Source organism: Scyliorhinus canicula, chromosome 1 (genome assembly GCF_902713615.1).
Source record: "Scyliorhinus canicula chromosome 1, sScyCan1.1, whole genome shotgun sequence".
NCBI lineage: Eukaryota > Metazoa > Chordata > Chondrichthyes > Carcharhiniformes > Scyliorhinidae > Scyliorhinus > Scyliorhinus canicula.
The window spans coordinates 274,517,357-274,534,648 of NC_052146.1; the positions used below are offsets into that span (position 1 = coordinate 274,517,357).

Below are 17,292 nucleotides of genomic sequence, written 5' to 3' on the forward strand. Positions count from 1 at the left end.
GCCTTGGCACCTGAGCTGCTGTGGAACCAGAATCTTGAACATCATCTTGCCTGGCTGCTGTTGCTGGTTATCACTGTTTGCTGAGTTGTAACTATATGGATTTAAATAGGTCACTCCTGGGTACCATGTTTTGTTATGCTCTTGACGTAGCATAAGCTGCTTCCTTGATGTGCACTCTGACAAAGGAAGGTTCAGACTTGGAGATAGCTTTAACACGTTTATTAAACTATTAACAATTCTCCTACTTGGATTCGACTCTCCTGTTAATCCTGCTATAGCTACTCAGACTGACGAACCAGTCTGCTACAATCCAGTTGGTGAGTGTGATGTGCTTCAAATCAACCCTGTGTCCACACTGAGAGTCTCCACTGGAAAGAGGAAGATCATGTGTGCTGTGTCCTTTTATATGGGTTGGTGTAGTGCCCTCCTGTGGTAGTGTCACCTCTGTGTGTGCCGTGAATGCCCATTGGTTGTGTCCTATCTTACTGACCTATTGGTTGAATGTCTATGTGTCATGTCTCTGGTGCTCCCTCTAGTGTCTAGCTAGTCTAAGTGTATTTACATTAAGCCCTTGTGTACTTACAGTGATGCATATCACCACAGCAGTATTCAGTCCAAATAACTCCTGGTTAGAGACAACACACGAAAATCCTTGAAATGAATAACAATGAAGCATGATGGGATTTCTGTTTTTAGACCATCGGCAGGAAATACTAAGAGACTTTTAAAATCAAACAGGTTTTTAGGAGTTGAGAGATGGTGGCTGGCTGTTTGGTCAGCCAGGAGATCTAATGGTGTTCTTTCCGGTTGGTGTTAAATCAGCGACTAAGAGTTTCTCAGTTCTCAAAAAAATATAGAGGTTTCAAAATGGTCACTTAAATTACGTGGCCATCTTTCACCACAAATAATTACAAGTGGAATTAAAAATGAGGGGCATAGACAGAGTGGATAATGAGAGACTTTTTCCCAGGGTAGAGGGGTCAATTACTAGGGGGCATAGGTTTAAGGTGCGAGGGGCACCGTTTAGAAGTAATGTACGAGGCAAGGTTTTTACACAGAGGGTAGTGGGTGCCTGGAACTCGCTGCTGGAGGAGGTGGTGGATGCAGGGACGATAGTGACGTTTAAGGGGCATCTGGACAAACACATGAATAGGATGGGAAGAGAGGGATACGGACCCCGGAAGTATAGAAGATTTTAGTTTAGACGGGCAGCATGGTCGGCGCAGGCTTAGAGGGTCGAAGGGCCTGTTCCTGTGCTGTACTTTCCTTTGTTCTATGTTCTTTATTTAGTCCCTGGGTCTGGTTTAAATATCAGGACTGATAATGTTCCAGCCATTAGCTTTTAAAAGTTACTTTCCATCTTGAGATCCTTGTGTCGGGAAGGCAGTGGCTAGGCAGGCTCCCCCTGACTCCACTAGAGGGGTAAGTTTATCAAGATGCAAATTACATCTATTGTCCACTCAATGATCTCCCCTTTAAAATGCACCTGGACAGTCCCAGGTGTGAGACGAGCAACTCTTCAGGAATAACTATTTTTAATCTGCAGGGACCCTGGTTTCATAATTATAATGTCCTTACAATTTGGTGTGAGATTCCACAATGATGAGGAAAGGTTTCTTTTGTTCTTATAGTGCCTGTTGTTAGCTTCCAGGACAAAGGGGCAGCCCTGTGGTCATGTGACTTGTAGTAGCCTTTTTCTGGCTCAGCAGAAAGTCCATTAAAAAAATAGCGAAGAAAATAAAGCCAGATGTACAGAGTTTTGACTTCCTTCCTCCACAATAGTCCTCAATACCGGGGCCCCGCAAGGCTGCGTACTTAGCCGCCAACTCTACTCCCTGTATACACACGACTGTGTGGCAAAATTTGGTTCCAACTCCATCTACAAGTTTGCTGACGATACGACCATAGTGAGTCGGATCTCGAATAACGGCGAGTCAGAATACAGGAGGGAGATAGAGAACCTAGAGGAGTGGTGCAGCTAAAACAATCTCTCCCTCAATGCCAGTAAAACTAAAGAGCTGGTCATTGACTTCAGGAAGCAAAGTACTTTACATACCCCTGTCAGCATCAACGGGGCCGAGGTGGAGATGGTTCGCAGTTTCAAATTCCTAGGGGTACACATCACCAAAGATCTGTCCTGGTCCACCCATGTTGACGCTACCACCAAGAAAGCACAACAGCGCCTATACTTTCTCAGGAAACTAAGGAAATTTGGCATGTCCACAGATTACCAACTTTTACAGATGCACCATCGAAAGCATCCTATCTGGCTGCATCACAGCCTGGTATGGCAACTGCTCGGCCCAGGACCACAAGAAACTTCAGAGAGTCGTGAACACAGCCCAGTCCATCACACGATCCTGCCTCCCATCCATTGACTCCATCTACATCTCCCGCTGCCTGGGGAAAGCGGGCAGCATAATCAAAGAGCCCTCCCACCTGGCTTACTCACTCTTCCAACTTCTTCCATCGGGCAGGAGATACAGAAGTCTGAGAACACGCACAAACAGACTCAAAAACAGCTTCTTCCCTGCTGTTACCACACTCCTAAACAACCCTCTTATGGACTGATCTCACTAACATTACACCCCTGTATGCTTCATCCGATGCCAGTGCTTACGTAGTTACATTGTGTACCTTGTGTTGCCCTATTATGTATTTTCTTTTCTTTTCATGTACTTAATGATCTGTTGAGCTGCTTGCAGAAAAATACTTTTCACTGTACCTCGGTACATGTGACAATAAACAAATCCAATCCAATCCAATCCTTTATGTCTATTGACATTGTAGGGAAGTTAGATGATCCTCCATTTCATAATGTGTTATGATCCTTGGCCAGACTCTGGGATATGGCCGGGGAGATACAGTTAGGGACCAATAGGGGCGGTACAATGACACAGCGGTTAGTGCTGCTGCCTTAAAGCTCCGGGGTCCCGGGTTCAATTACAGCCTCAGGTGACTGTGCGGAGTCTGCACGTTCTCCCGTGTCTGTGTGCGTTTCCTCCCACAGTCCAAAGATGCGCAGGTTAGGCAGCGCCGGCCCTAGGGTTGCTGGCGCCCCGGGCAAGCTGAGCTTCGGCGCCCTTCGGGGGGGGGGGGGGGGGGGGGGGCGAGGCGGGGGGGCGGGCCCGAGGCGGGGGGGCGGGCCCGAGGTGGGGGGGGCGGGCCCAAGAGCGGTGGACGGAGGGGGGCGGACGGAGGGGGGCGGACGGCGGACGGAGGGGAGCGGGGGGGGGGGGGGCGGAGGGGGCCGCCCTAGGGGAGGGCGGCCACCGCGCATGCGCTGGTTGGCACCAGCCCAACTGCGCATGCGCGGGACCTGAGTCTCTGGCGCCCCCTAACACATGGCGCCCCGGGCGACTGCCCGAGTTGCCGGTGCCTTGGGCCGGCCCTGAGGTTAGGTGGACTGGCTATGCTAAATTGCCCTTTAGTTTCCAAAAGGTTAGGTGGGGTTACTGGGTTTCAGGGATAGGGTGGAGGCATGGGCTTAAGTAGGGTGTTCTTTCCAAGGGCCGGTGCAGACTTAATGAGCCAAATGGGCCTCCTTCTGCACTGTAGATTCTATGATTCTATGATTCAATAACATTTTGTTGAAAGTAGATAACAGTTGAGCCAAGGCCTTTTGGAATAAAACCAAGAGATTCCACAGGGTTTGAACAGACAAAATCATAACTTATTGTACAATATAATTTACAATATGTATCTTATACTCTAACACTCAGAGTAAGTACGAGGTAAATGGGAATTAACACATGGACTATGGTCAGACACACCACACTACAGAGTAAATGACCAATGCTACCAAAACATATTCTATAGATTTCTCAACAAATCACCAAGTCAACCAATCTCATTGAAACTTCGGGCGGGATTCTCCAGAGTGACCACGCCATCATAAACGTCGTCGCATTTTACAACGGCGTGAAGGGGCCGCTGCCAGGATTAATTCTGGCCCCTAAAGAGGGCCAGACGGTGCTGGAGCGGTTCGCGTAAAAAATTTTGAAATGTTGAATGAACATATATATATACGTTTAAAGGTTTCTTGCTCAATTTTTGTTCTCCTGCAGATGGAGAGCAATATGTAAACTGGCCCTTTCAGGTCAAAGTCAAATTGCCGTAGGTAAAAATATCCTTAAAATACCCTTTTAGCTTTGGCAAAGGGTCACCTGGACTCAAAACATTAGATCTTTTCTCTCCCTTCAGATGTTGCCAGACTGCTGAGATTTTCCTGCTTGTTCTCTTTTGGTTAAAAATATCATAAGTTCAATGAGAGTTTAAATGTTTTTAGTGGGAAGTTTGCAAAATTTATGTTCTTTTGTAAATTTTCAAATTACAAAGAAAAAAGAAAAATGAAACTATTAACTTACCTTTTTCTCAATAAAAATTTTGAATAGACTGAAATATGCAGCACATCATTCCAAATTTACTCCATTGCCAATTTATGGGTAGAAACCCCTTTACATCTGGAGTGAGGTTTGCTGCAGGTTCTTTAATGAGCCACCAGGTTCCCATTGAGGGAGGACAGGCAGGTTAAAATATCCGTTCTGTCAAAGGAAGAATTTCTAACTAAAGGGTCAACAACATGGATTAGAATGGCTCACCAGCACTTGGAATTTTGAAGCTACAGCAACACAGGAATGGACCAGAGGAACTGGGAAGGCCGACCTTGGGTCTCCCCCACTTCCTTAGAGGCCTTGCTGCAGGATCTGAGGGAAGCATGCTCTCCCAAGGTCCGGTATGGATGGAGGTGGCCGAGGAAGTCAGAAGAGTGGTCCCACCATCCTGGAGATCATGCACCAAGAGGATCCAGGACTTCAGGAGGTTGCGAAAGGTGAGTGGTGTAACACTTCTGAGTTCCACTTGCCACATTCTGACTTTCCCAAAGTTCTCCTGCACAGCACATCTCGAGAACAACACACATTGCAATTCCATGTATTCCTTTCTCTCCTAGCACCTTACATCCCCAACCGAGCAGCCAACACTCACACTCAACCTCTTGCTCTCTTGTACCCAAGCCTATAGTCGTTCTCCACACAAGCCAAAATGAACACTCGCACCTCTCTGCTTTCACACCTTGCAGGAGAAGATAACATACAACATGGTGAGAGGCAGGACCCAAGGTGGGGCAAGGGGTGAGAGAGACCGTATCAGCCACTGGCAGTGCAGTAAAGGCATGCCAATAATAATAATAATAATAATCTTTATTGTCGCAAGTAGACTTACATTAACACTGCAATGAGGTTATTGTGAAAAGCCCCTAGTTGCCACATTCCGGTACCTGTTCGGGTACACAGAGGGAGAATTCAGAATATCTAATTCACCTAACAGCACATCTATCGGGACTTGTGGGAGGAAACAGGATCACCCAGAGGAAACCCACGTAGACACAGGGAGAATGTGCAGACTGTACACAGTGACCCAAACCGGGAATCGAACCTGGTACCCTGGAGTTGTGATGCTACAGCGCTACCCACTGTGCTACCATGAGGCCACCTGCTCCACTGAGAAGTCGGTCTTGTTCCAGGAGGCTGCAAATGACCTGCATGAAATCTAAGCCCCCGAGGCACTGGTGCTCAGATATGTCGAGGGAACTGATACTGTGCCCGCTGACCTTGTGCTAGTGTCTCAACCTCTTTCCAGCTGCTCATCCTTCCAGCCCTAAGGATCAGGATGCAGCTGAGGAGAAGGTAGCTGGTGCTCCTCCTGTTGGTGGTGGTGTTGCTTCTCTTTTCCCAGTAGAGGTGTTAAGTCAAGCAGCAGAAACTGCTCCCATGTTGTGGTGAAGGCTGACAGCAGTGGTATGCACATGAAAGTGCGTGAAGGGTCTTCCACGAACCTGGTAATCACCTGCCAAGCAGTGATGGCACTCTCTCAGAGAAGAGATGCTTTGAACAGCAGGTTCTCACATGGTCATAGTTGGAGTTCATCAGAGTCAGTCACTGATAAAAGGCTTCCCAGGCTGTCAGTTTCACAGAAGAGAGTCTTACCACTGTGCACTCACTTCTGCCAAGTTGTTGACAGGTCCACTGGCTGTTAAATAGCAGAATTGAGGGTTCAAACAGTCCTTATGATCCAATTAATGCATCACACGACAGATCCAGGGGAATTCCTTGCTCACCTTCCTTGTGAAATCCAGAAGAGTGTGGGTGATTTTGGGAACGTGACCTGAAGTCACCTTTGGAGGATTTGACATGGACCCAAAGCCCCCTGCCCTTGCCTGGGGAAAGCACCCCCATGATATCTATTGTCCAATAAATCCCCTCAAAAGATTTTCTGCATGTTTGGTATCTTAGCACTAATTGCTCTTTGAAGTAATATACCTCTTAAAATAAAAGGTAAAGAAATTAAGTACAGCTTACATTTAGCGATGACATCTAAAACAACCGCAAATGGTGTCAGAGCTCCAATCATGTATAACAGTGCCACTGTGTCCTGGATCGATAGTTCTTTGCCATCTTGGCTGTAGTATAAAAACCCAATTAGTAAAGACATCAAGAGTGCCTCCAGTCCATGGATAGCCAGTGTCGGTATATCTCTGAAATCATTCGAAACCTGTCGGCTGATACAAAACACAAAGCGTTACGGTTCAATCGCTCCACATTTCAGATGCCCCTGCAAAATCCTTCTTCCTAAAGAAATACAATTCTATACTAATGGTTTATTTGTTTTGAATGCATTTTACCGTAACAAGACAGAAAACTGTCTCAAATGTCCAGCCAGCTTGTCCATCGTTTCGGATTTAACGTTGATAGTAATTTCATCAGAAGTCAGAGAAGCACTGGAAGAATTTTGAAAAGAGGTTAGAAAATACACACATGAAGTTTGAAACATTTTTGTTTAAAATGCTACATAATAAATGAGTAGAAATATGTAAAGGTATGATAATATTGCAATATGTCCAGTATGTGTTTAAAATTGATTAATTCTTTTTGGCCTATTGTGCAATGTCAACAGGTAAAGTTTTAATTGAAAACTTTGTATTATAATCCCATAAATAAGTAATAAACCAGATAACAGTGGATTCTTAAAAATCTCAATGTACCACTTCAATGGAATGAACATAATTTTCCAATTCTCTTGCACCTAACACACAATCACTTGCCATTTGAGGGCTTTCCAAGGGTGAAACATATTCAATCCCCAGAGGTTCTTGACTATAGGGACTCCCCAAGGATTCCCAGACTAAGGGAACCCGTGCCCCCCCAACAGACCGCCCCTCCAGAAAAGAGTCTGGAAGGTAGAGAGCATTCCAGACAGGGGCTCTGGGAGGCATGACAGCTGTAGTGTTTACCTTGCCTTCCCACAGAACCACTATCTGCAATCTATCCATGGCTTTCCAGTAGTGGTTAGTGATTGACTGCTCGTAAAAAACATCTGCAGCTTTGATCCATTCATATCCCTTCACACTTCAGTGGCCTAAGTGGTGAAACCTCAATGTTTGTAAACATTTCCCACACTAAAGAGACGAAAGTGCCGTGAAATCACATGCTTGAGTGATTGGAATGCACATGGTACTTGGAATGCACTTACCTTTCTTTGATGTGGTCAATGTTTACCAATATTAGGGTTTCACCACTTAAACCACTGAAGCCTAAAGGGCTATGAATGGATCAAAGTTGCAGATGTTTTTTAATCAGCTGTCAATCACAACCCACTACCGCAAAGCCACAAATGGACTGCAGATAGTGGATCCCTGGGAACCAGAGGCAGGCAAAGTTGCTCTACTTCAGTAATGGACACGTGGAGCTGCAAGGTTAAATATTACAGCTGTAATGTCTCCCACAGCCCCTGTCTGGACTGCTCTCTAGCATCCAGACAGGATTTCTTCTGGAGGAGATGTTCCCTTAGTCAGGGGGTCCCTGGGAGGTCCCTTTAGCCAGGGAGGCCCTGGGTGATCCTTTAGTTGGAGGTCTGTGTGGGAGGGTCTTCCTATCACAGGGGTTCCTGTGGCGAGGCCTCCCACCACAGGAGTCCCTGGGGGCGGGGTCTCCCTATTACAGCGGTCCCTGTAGGGGTCTCCCTATCACAGGGTTCACTGTGAGGTCTCCCTATCACAGGCATCTCTGTAAGGAGTCTCGCTATCACAGGTGTCCCTAAGGGTGTGTCCCTGTGAGGACGTCTCCCTATTGCACTGGTTCCTAGGAGAGTCTCCCTATTACAGGGGTTCCTGGGGGGGGGGGGGGGTCTCCCTATCACATAGGTTCCTGGGGAAATCTCCCTATTACAGGGGTTCCTGGGGGATTCTTCCTATTACAGGGGTTCCTGGGGGGAGGGGGGGGGGGCGCGCTCCTGATAACATGGGTTCCTGGGGGAGTCTCCCTATTACAGTGGTTCCTGGGGGAGTCTCCCTATTACAGGGTTCCTGGGTGAGTCTCCCTATTACAGGGTTCCTGGGGGAGTCTCCCTATTACAGGGTTCCTGGGTGAGTCTCCCTATTACAGTGGTTCCTGGGGGAGTCTCCCTATTACAGGGTTCTTGGGTGAGTCTCCCTATTACAGTGGTTCCTGATGAGTCTCCCTATTACAGTGGTTCCTGGGGGAGGGGTCTCCCTAACACATGGGTTCCTAGGGAGGTCACCCTATTACACAAGTTCCTGAGGAGGTCTCCCTATTACAAGGGTTCCTGGGGGTGTCTTACTATTACATGGGTTCCTGGGGGTCTCCCTATTACAGGGATTCCTGGAGGGGTCTCCCTATTACATGGGTTCCTGGGGGTGTCTCCCTATTACAGGGATTCCTGGGGGGGTCTCCCTATTACATGGGTTCCTGGGGGGGTCTCCCTATTACATGGGTTCCTGGGGGTGTCTCCCTATTGCATGGGTTCATGGGGGTGTCTCCATATTACATGGGTTCCTGGGGGAGTCTCCCTATTACAGGGTTCCTGGGTGAGTCTCCCTATTACAGGGTTCCTGGGGGAGTCTCCCTATTACAGGGTTCCTGGGTGAGTCTCCCTATTACAGTGGTTCCTGGGGGAGTCTCCCTATTACAGGGTTCTTGGGTGAGTCTCCCTATTACAGTGGTTCCTGATGAGTCTCCCTATTACAGTGGTTCCTGGGGGAGGGGTCTCCCTAACACATGGGTTCCTAGGGAGGTCACCCTATTACACAAGTTCCTGAGGAGGTCTCCCTATTACAAGGGTTCCTGGGGGTGTCTTACTATTACATGGGTTCCTGGGGGTCTCCCTATTACAGGGATTCCTGGAGGGGTCTCCCTATTACATGGGTTCCTGGGGGTGTCTCCCTATTACAGGGATTCCTGGGGGGGTCTCCCTATTACATGGGTTCCTGGGGGGGTCTCCCTATTACATGGGTTCCTGGGGGTGTCTCCCTATTGCATGGGTTCATGGGGGTGTCTCCCTATTACATGGGTTCCTGGGGGGGTCTCCCTATTACATGGGTTCCTGGGGGTGTCTCCCTATTACAGGGATTCCAGGGGGGTCTCCATAGTACAGGGATTCCTGGGGGGTCTCCCTATTACATGGGTTCCTGGGGGGTCTCCCTATTACATGGGTTCCTGGGGGGTCTCCCTATTACATGGGTTCCTGAGGAGGTCTCCCTATTGCACGGGTTCCTGGGGGGGTCTCCCTATTACATGGGTTCCTGAGGAGGTCTCTCTATTACACGGGTTCCTGGGGGTGCCTTTCTATTACATGGGTTCCTGGGGGGTCTCCCTATTACAGGGATTCCTGGGGGGTCTCCCTATTACAGTGGTCCCTGGGGGTTGTGGATTGGGTCATCCCCATACCTGGGGGTGGGGGAGCACCCAGGCAATCCGGGGTTGGGGGCTGATGTGTGGTGGGGCTCGGATGGTCTCTACCCTTGTGGCCCTGGCATGGTGGACTTTGTCAGGTTCATGATTGTAGAGACCACAAGTGAACCTCGCCCACATGATTCCCAGCCATGGGGGCCAGAAAATCATGGGAGGGCGGAAGATAAAGTATCTGACCCATTTTCATGTTTTTCCATGCTCCTGCTGGCGTGCGGCGTGGAACACACCGCATGCCGTTCGGGTCGGTGCCCGGTGCCAATTCTGATTTTACCCTAACGGCCAATTCTCCATCCCATCGGGAAACACACTATGGGCGTCCCAGGGACGAAGAATCCCGCCTGAGGGTGTCATGGATGGAGAAAGTAAGAGCAAATGGCATTAAGAGAGGACAAAAGAGAAAATAAGGGGTGTTTGAGGAGTTAAACAGATGGAGAGTAAACTCAAAGCAAAAAGATGTGGCAAATAGAGAAAACGTGTCAAAAGCATACAAAGAATTGGTATCACTTAAATAATGGAAACCAAAATGAAAAATGGAAGAAAATGAGATGCACAGAGTCTTACATAAGCAGAAAGACAAGTACATAGGAACATAGGAACAGCAGTAGGCCATTCTGCCCATCGAGCCTGTTCCACCATTCAATATGATCATGGTCTATCATCCACTTCAATGCCTTTTCCCCAGACTATTACCATATTCCTTTATGCCGTTGGTATTTTAAAATCTGTCTCTGCTTTAAACATACTCAATGGCTGAGCTTCCACAGCCCTCTGGGGTTGAGAATTCCAAAGATTCACAATTATCTGAGTAAAAACATTTCTCCTCATCTTGGGGATCCATTTTTTAAAAATTGTGGCCCCTTGTTCTCGGCTCCCCAACCAAGGGAAACATCTTACTTGCTTCGACCCTCTCTATTCTTGTAAGTATTTTATAAGTTTCAATGAGAACGCTCTCACATGAAGTGAGGCTAGAGATATTTGTTTTTACTGTAAGAGTTGCCCGTAATTAATGTAAATGAGTTCACCTACTAAACCCTTTTGTTGTAAGCTTAAAGAAGCATAAAGAATAATTTCTTCACACTTAAAATTATTGATTTATGCAATAATGTACTGCATAATGTATTAAATATTAACTCAACCAAGGCAACCAAAAGTAATTGGATAATTTCCTCATCAAATAAAACATGGAGCTACAAAGTCAGAAGAAGACGACTGAATGCTCAGATTTATTCTTGGAAAACCTTAACGATTTGATAAAATGAAATGTCTTTCATTTAATCCACCATTCTTATATTCTTTGCAATAAAATATTATGATATTTGAAATATGCATTTTTACACAATATCACTTTATATTGCACCACCCCTTCGATCTTTAACATTGCCTCAGACTGTCGATAACATGAATTCACCATGTGTATATTGTATGTTACCATGGGGCAGCACGGTAGCATAGTGGTTAGCACAGTTGCTTCACAGCTCCAGGGTCCCAGGTTCGATTCCTGGCTTGGGTCACTGTCTGTGTGGAATCTGCACATTCTCCCCATGTCTGCGTGGGTTTCCTCCGGGTGCTCCGGTTTCCTCCCACAGTCCAAAAATGCGCAGGTTAGGTGGATTGGCCATGCTAAATTGCCCTTAGTGTCCAAAAAGTTTAGGTGGGGTTCCTGGGTTACGGGGATAAAGGAGGCATGGAGCTTAAGTAGGGTGCTCTTTCCATGGGCCGATGCAGACTCGATGGGCTGAATGGCCTCCTTCTGCACTGTAAATTCTATGATTCTATGTCAGATTTTTCAGAACTGAAGTAACAGACAAATGCAAGCCTCTGTCTGCCGATGCAGTTGGTTCAGTTAATATGTTTCGGTTCACTGGGCCTTTCAACTAGAATCTCTTAATGGGATTATTCCATTCAATGTTCAGGATGAACAATCGACTATGGCGTATTAGAAGCTCTACAATAATAAATAAGAATACAAAATGTTGCTGTCAATAATAAATTTTATGGCAGTATCAGAGCTTCATTTCATAGTGGTACCTTGTAGTGCTGCTCATATTTGGGCAGGAATTGCAGGCATTAGGCTTCCAAGTGTAGTCATCAGTGTCTTTGACATGTTCCCAAAATATGGAAGCAAGTGTATTCGCTTTTTCCTGTGTACAGTCTTCCTGCTCCTTGGAACGCCTGTCAATACTGGTTAGGTCAACTGTGAGAGTCAACAAGATTATTTTGAGAGTCACCATTTACAGTTCAAAACACTATTAACAATTGAAAGTAGAAGTCAAGCCCAAATTGCAAAAAGACACTGGCCCAATGTTCATTGTTATTAGAGAGCAAGTTGGACAGCAATTTCCAGCAACTGCACTTGTATAGTTACAGATGGAAATCAGGCAGTGCTGACTGGGTTGTCTTGCTCCTCCAGAAACTTCACTGGAGGTTTGGCTTTGAAGCATGTGCAGTTGGGTTAGTTTCATGAGAGATATCCAATTTACAAGGCAGAAAAAAGTTATCGGATTTGCTTATTCCAGTCTAAATGAAATTTTAATAATGGGCGGGATTCTCCGACCCCCCGCCGGGCCGGGGCATCGCCGGGGGGGGTGAATCCCGCCCCGACGCGGTTTTTCGGCGGGGGTGGGAATCGCGCTACGCTGTTCGGGGGCCATTGGCAGCGGCTCCCCCCGGCGATACTCCGGCCCGCGATGGGCCGAGTGGCAGCCCCTTATCGGCGGATCCCGCCGGCGTATATTACACCTGGTCCATACTAGTGGGACCTAGCTCTGCGGCCGGCCTGCGGAGTCTTCACGTGGGCGGGGGGATCTGCCGATAAGGGGCGGGTAAGAGAATCGCTGGCGGGCCACGCGAATTGAGCCACACCGCCCGACGCCGGCACACGATTCTCCGCAAGCACTGGCGTGGTTGGCCTGCTGATTCTCCGGCCCAGATGGACCGAACGGCGGTAAAAAAAGAGCCGAGTTCCAGCGGCACCATTCTATGCTGCTCTGGGCCGGCAGGACCTCGGTGTGTAAGGGTTGGGTGGCGGCCTTTGGGATGGGAGGAGTGGTCCGACCATCGGCGGGCCGGCCTCTGTGGCTGGGGGCCTCCTTTCCTACGCGCCGTTCCCTGTAGTCCTGCACCATGTTGCGTCGGTGCTGGCGCGTTGAAGGAGGCCACTGCGCATGCGCGCATTGGCGCCGGTGACACTGTGCATGTCCTCGTTGGCGCCGGCACAACTGCGCATGCGCGGATCCTATAGCGCACAGTTCGCGCCAGGATCTGCAGCTGGAGTGGCGCGAACCACTCTAGCGCCGTGCTGGCCCCCTATCGGGGCCAGAATTAGTCATGGGAGCGTCCCGTTCACGCCGTTGTAAAATGCGTCAGTGTTTACGACGGCGTGAACACTCTGCCGCGGGATGGGAGAATCCCACCCCTGATTACTGCCAAACAGCTTATCTGATACTGAAAATTAAAATTTTGTTCATGTGCAACCTCAGTTCTTCAGATTTTAATTATTGTGGGAAATATTAAAAAATACAACTTCCTTTATTTTTTCTTTCTATTTTATTACTCTCTCTTAATCTCATCGTTCTTTCCGTCTCGTTTCTCTAAATGATTCAACTATTCAAATTCACACTTCCTGGGTAAGACTCTGCATGAAGTAATCTCCTATTTAATTGGTTAAAGAGATATGCAGTTGCTTGCCCTATTAACACATAGCCCAGATCTCCCGTGGAGGGTGCTGTGCTATTTTGGATTTTAATGACCACGAATCAAGGGCAATATCCCAAAGAAAAGCAATGGGCAAGTTCAAGTATAGCAAGTAGCTCACCTCTTCGCTGCTGACTACAGACTCTGGGCTGATATTACATTGTTACATTCTGGTCAGGGATGGTTAACATTTAAAAAGAAATTCAAATAACTTGTTTTGCTCAGTTGTTGTTGTTAGCGTTTCTTCACACCCGCATACTGTTTTTGTACCCTTTGGGGAATGGTAGGGAATTGGTGGAAGGATCTCTGAGCTGATTATCGGTCCACTGAACCACGTTGAACACTCCTTCCGTGGCCAACATGTCCTGGCATTGAACTTGAACCCGGAGCTTCTGGTCCAGCGGTTGGAGCGTTACCACTGTGCCCCAAGGCCTCTATTTTACCCACAAGACTTCACTTTATTTAAATGTATAAAACATGCACTATTAAGTTAACAATATGGTTTACAACCATATAAGTTATGCACTCAGGTATACTTCACACTTCCCCTAAGAAGTCTCTTATAATAATAATCGCTTATTGTCACAAGTAGGCTTCAATGAAGTTACTGTGAAAAGCCCCTAGTCGCCATATTCCGGCGCCTGTTCGGGGAGGCTGGTATGGGAATTGAACCTGCGCTGCTGGCATTGTTCTTCATTACAAGCCAGCTGTTAGCCCACTGTGCTAAACCAGCCCATCAATCGTAAAGTTATTAACTTTCTGAGGTGCCACACATAACTGTTGTATGATGTTGTATATGCCTGCATGCGAGTGTAATGTAAAGGTGTCCAGCAGAGCAAAGGTAAACAATGGACTGGAGACTAGCACCACCTAGAGTATGATGTATCGAGTCACATGCCAAATAGGCTGAGCGAACATTCTAGAAGCAACCTGCGTGGAGGTAGCAGCACCATGCATGACATTAACTGGGATCTGTACATAGTTAAAGATTAACAATAAATGGTTTATGTTTAAACATACCAGTCTCAAGGTCTCATCACTGAGATATCAAATGAACCCATAACTCAACATGGTGATCAGCGGCGGGTACATAACATAGCGATCAGCGGCGGGTACATAACATAGTGATCAGCGGCGGGTACATAACATGGTGATCAGCGGCGGGTACATAACATAGTGATCAGCGGCGGGTACTGTGATGATCGGAATACCTTGCCCCTTTAAGAGGCTTGTGATGATCGGAATACATTGCCCCTTTAAGAGGCTTGGAACCCTGGGGGACTCCGCCTCTGGCTACGCCCCCTGGGAAACAGTACTTAAGATGAGACTCCATTTTGCGAGCCCACTTCTCATGGAGGCTGCCATTGTTCACTGCTTATTAAAGCCTTTGATTACTGACCTAACTTTCGTGTCGTAATTGAGAGTGCCTCAGGTACATAACATGGTGATCAGCGGTGGCAGGTGACATGAAACATGGCATTTTAAATGATAAACCCAGAACAGAATCCCAAGGCATGAAAGACTAGATGGAGCTGAAGTCAGGCCAGATAGACATGCATCCAAGAAGAAAAGTTGAAGAAGCTTCTGTGGGCCCCTGTGATTAGGCACCTTGTGACCCATAGAATGGCACCCTTGCTGAAGACCCTCCAGTGCCCTCAAAATGACACCTCTCCCCTTGCCAGGCCTTGCTTGATTGACACTGGTGAGCACCAAAATCCACTTAGCTGCAAACCGGGCTTGCTCCGTCGTGGCCTGTCTGGTGCCGGCTGAAATCACAGCATTGGCTCCACACCCCATGGCACTGCTGGGGCTGAAGATCTGCTGGCTGTCTAGACATCCTGCCTTAGAGGGGCAAAAGCGACAACTACAAGCAGTTGCCTGAACAACAATAAAGGTGAGTTCTGGTTTCCAGGGCTGGCAGAGGTGGGCTTGTCCCCAACTTTCCAGCCATTGGGTTGTGCGACCTCCTCCCAGTTATAGTCAGAGGTATCAAAGTTAAGATGTAATGATGCACTTTCACAGACTTCATTAGGAACACAAAAAGGGTTTATTGAGAAGAACTGCACAGCAGTACAACAACCAAAACGGCTACACCTAGTCCCCTACATGTCTCCCGCCTAAGAGAGGGCTCCACCCCCGGGGTGATTATCCACGCCGAGTCCCAATTGTTCACCCAAGCCAGGTGACCCTTACTCTGCTGTGTTGCCCTTAAAGGGAAATCACCACATGAGGAAACCCCAAGAGTGACAGATGTAACTATAAGTTCGCTTAAACAAATAGAGCTGTGTTATTATTAAATGGCATACACATCAAAATAAGCACTACTTATATATGTTAATAATGTGTAATATGACTACTGCCGTAACAATGATAATGATAGGGGACCTTGAATGAAGATTGACAAACTAATAGAATAGCTTTAAAAATTGACAACTGTCTAAAAGACAGGAGGCCCCTAAATGCTGATTAATGGTTTAGATCGTGACAACAGGTTTTTGAATAACATGACAAGTTAACTAATGATAGGAGGTTCTAAAATGCTGACTAATGATTTTACAATAACATGTCAATAATTGCTGATTAATGGTTTGAAGAAAAATGGAATCTCTTCAAATGTTGATTGATAGATTAGATAATGAAGGGTATTCCATACATACTGATTCACATGGCAAGAGTTATTTGGGTGTAGACTGTTCAACATGGAAACTCCCTTCTCCAAGAGTGATCTGAATTATAAGATACCAGTTTAGAATGCTTTAAATATAAATCAATTGTGCTGCACTTGGGGGGGGGGGGGGGGGGGGGTCAAAGAGCAATTTTCATGAACAGCAGTGTCATGTAATAAATATCTCATGAGTGAGGCAGTTAACTCACGTGAGTCATGATTAGTTGACAATCTAAAAAGAGGAGATTCTTATTTTGTCACACATCAATATTTCCATTGGAATTGAAAATCTTTTTGTTTTCTTTCCCCTCCAGTATTGTCCCTTCTTTTCTTGAGGGAGCTGGATTGTGCATCAATATGGTTCCGCAAGTGTCAACAGCTGTCAAGTATAACATTCTTCATATGCGGGCTCTTGATGAGGAATGGTCTTCAATGGAGCAGGAGTCGCACAGAAGAGTGGGTGAGTAAATATTAACCTGATCATATGGCAGACATGACATCGTGTAATGGAAAACAAAAACGAAACAATATTTAGAGGGCATTAGGGGCCCGATTCACTATCCCCCACACACTTTTTTAAAACCTGTGATCAGGGTGGGCAGGTGTGGGAAATATTCCGGGAACCTTCCCACCAGTTCCCCAATAGTTGACACTAAGTCTGATATTTTCCATTGAAACTGAAGTTGAATACACCCCTCAAACTTAGGCAGTTGTATGCAAGTTGTAGGTTAGTTGGGCAGTACGGTAGCACAGTGGTTAGCACTGTGGCTTCACAGTGCCAGGGTCGATTCCTGGCTTGTGTCACTGTCTGTGCAGAGTCTGCACATTCTCCCAGTGTCTGCGTGGGTTCCCTCCAAGTGCTCCGGTTTCCTCCCACAAGATGTGCTGTTAGGTATTTTGGACATTCAGAATTCTCCCTCAAAGGTGCCGGAGTGTGACAACTAGGGGATTTTCACATTAACTTCATTCTTTTCCCTTAGCCTGTAACAGCAGCAGGAGCAATGACTATTTTCCTTCTCCCCCTCCCAAAAGAGGGGAATCAGCTGAACACAAAAACACCAATACTAACAACACCCAGCGTAGTCTGATCCTGAGGGAATTGCCGAGGTGAGAATGAAAACACATCTCTCGAGAGAAACACAACATGAAAGAAAACCTACGGTTGAG

General features: G+C 47.0%; 1 protein-coding gene across 3 annotated transcripts in view; it reads right to left on the reverse strand.

Moving 5' to 3' along the window:
- abcg8 (ATP-binding cassette, sub-family G (WHITE), member 8) overlaps positions 1 to 17,292 on the reverse strand; it is an 80,250-nt gene that overhangs the window by 15,631 nt on the left and 47,327 nt on the right. For all 3 annotated transcript variants that reach the window (XM_038813586.1, XM_038813567.1, XM_038813576.1), the window contains exons 7-9: positions 11,796 to 11,961; positions 6,683 to 6,778; positions 6,360 to 6,559 (exon numbers count right to left, since the gene is read on the reverse strand). In XM_038813586.1, the coding sequence (XP_038669514.1) occupies positions 6,360 to 6,559; positions 6,683 to 6,778; positions 11,796 to 11,961 (462 nt within the window). The remainder of the gene's footprint in view (positions 1 to 6,359; positions 6,560 to 6,682; positions 6,779 to 11,795; positions 11,962 to 17,292) is intronic.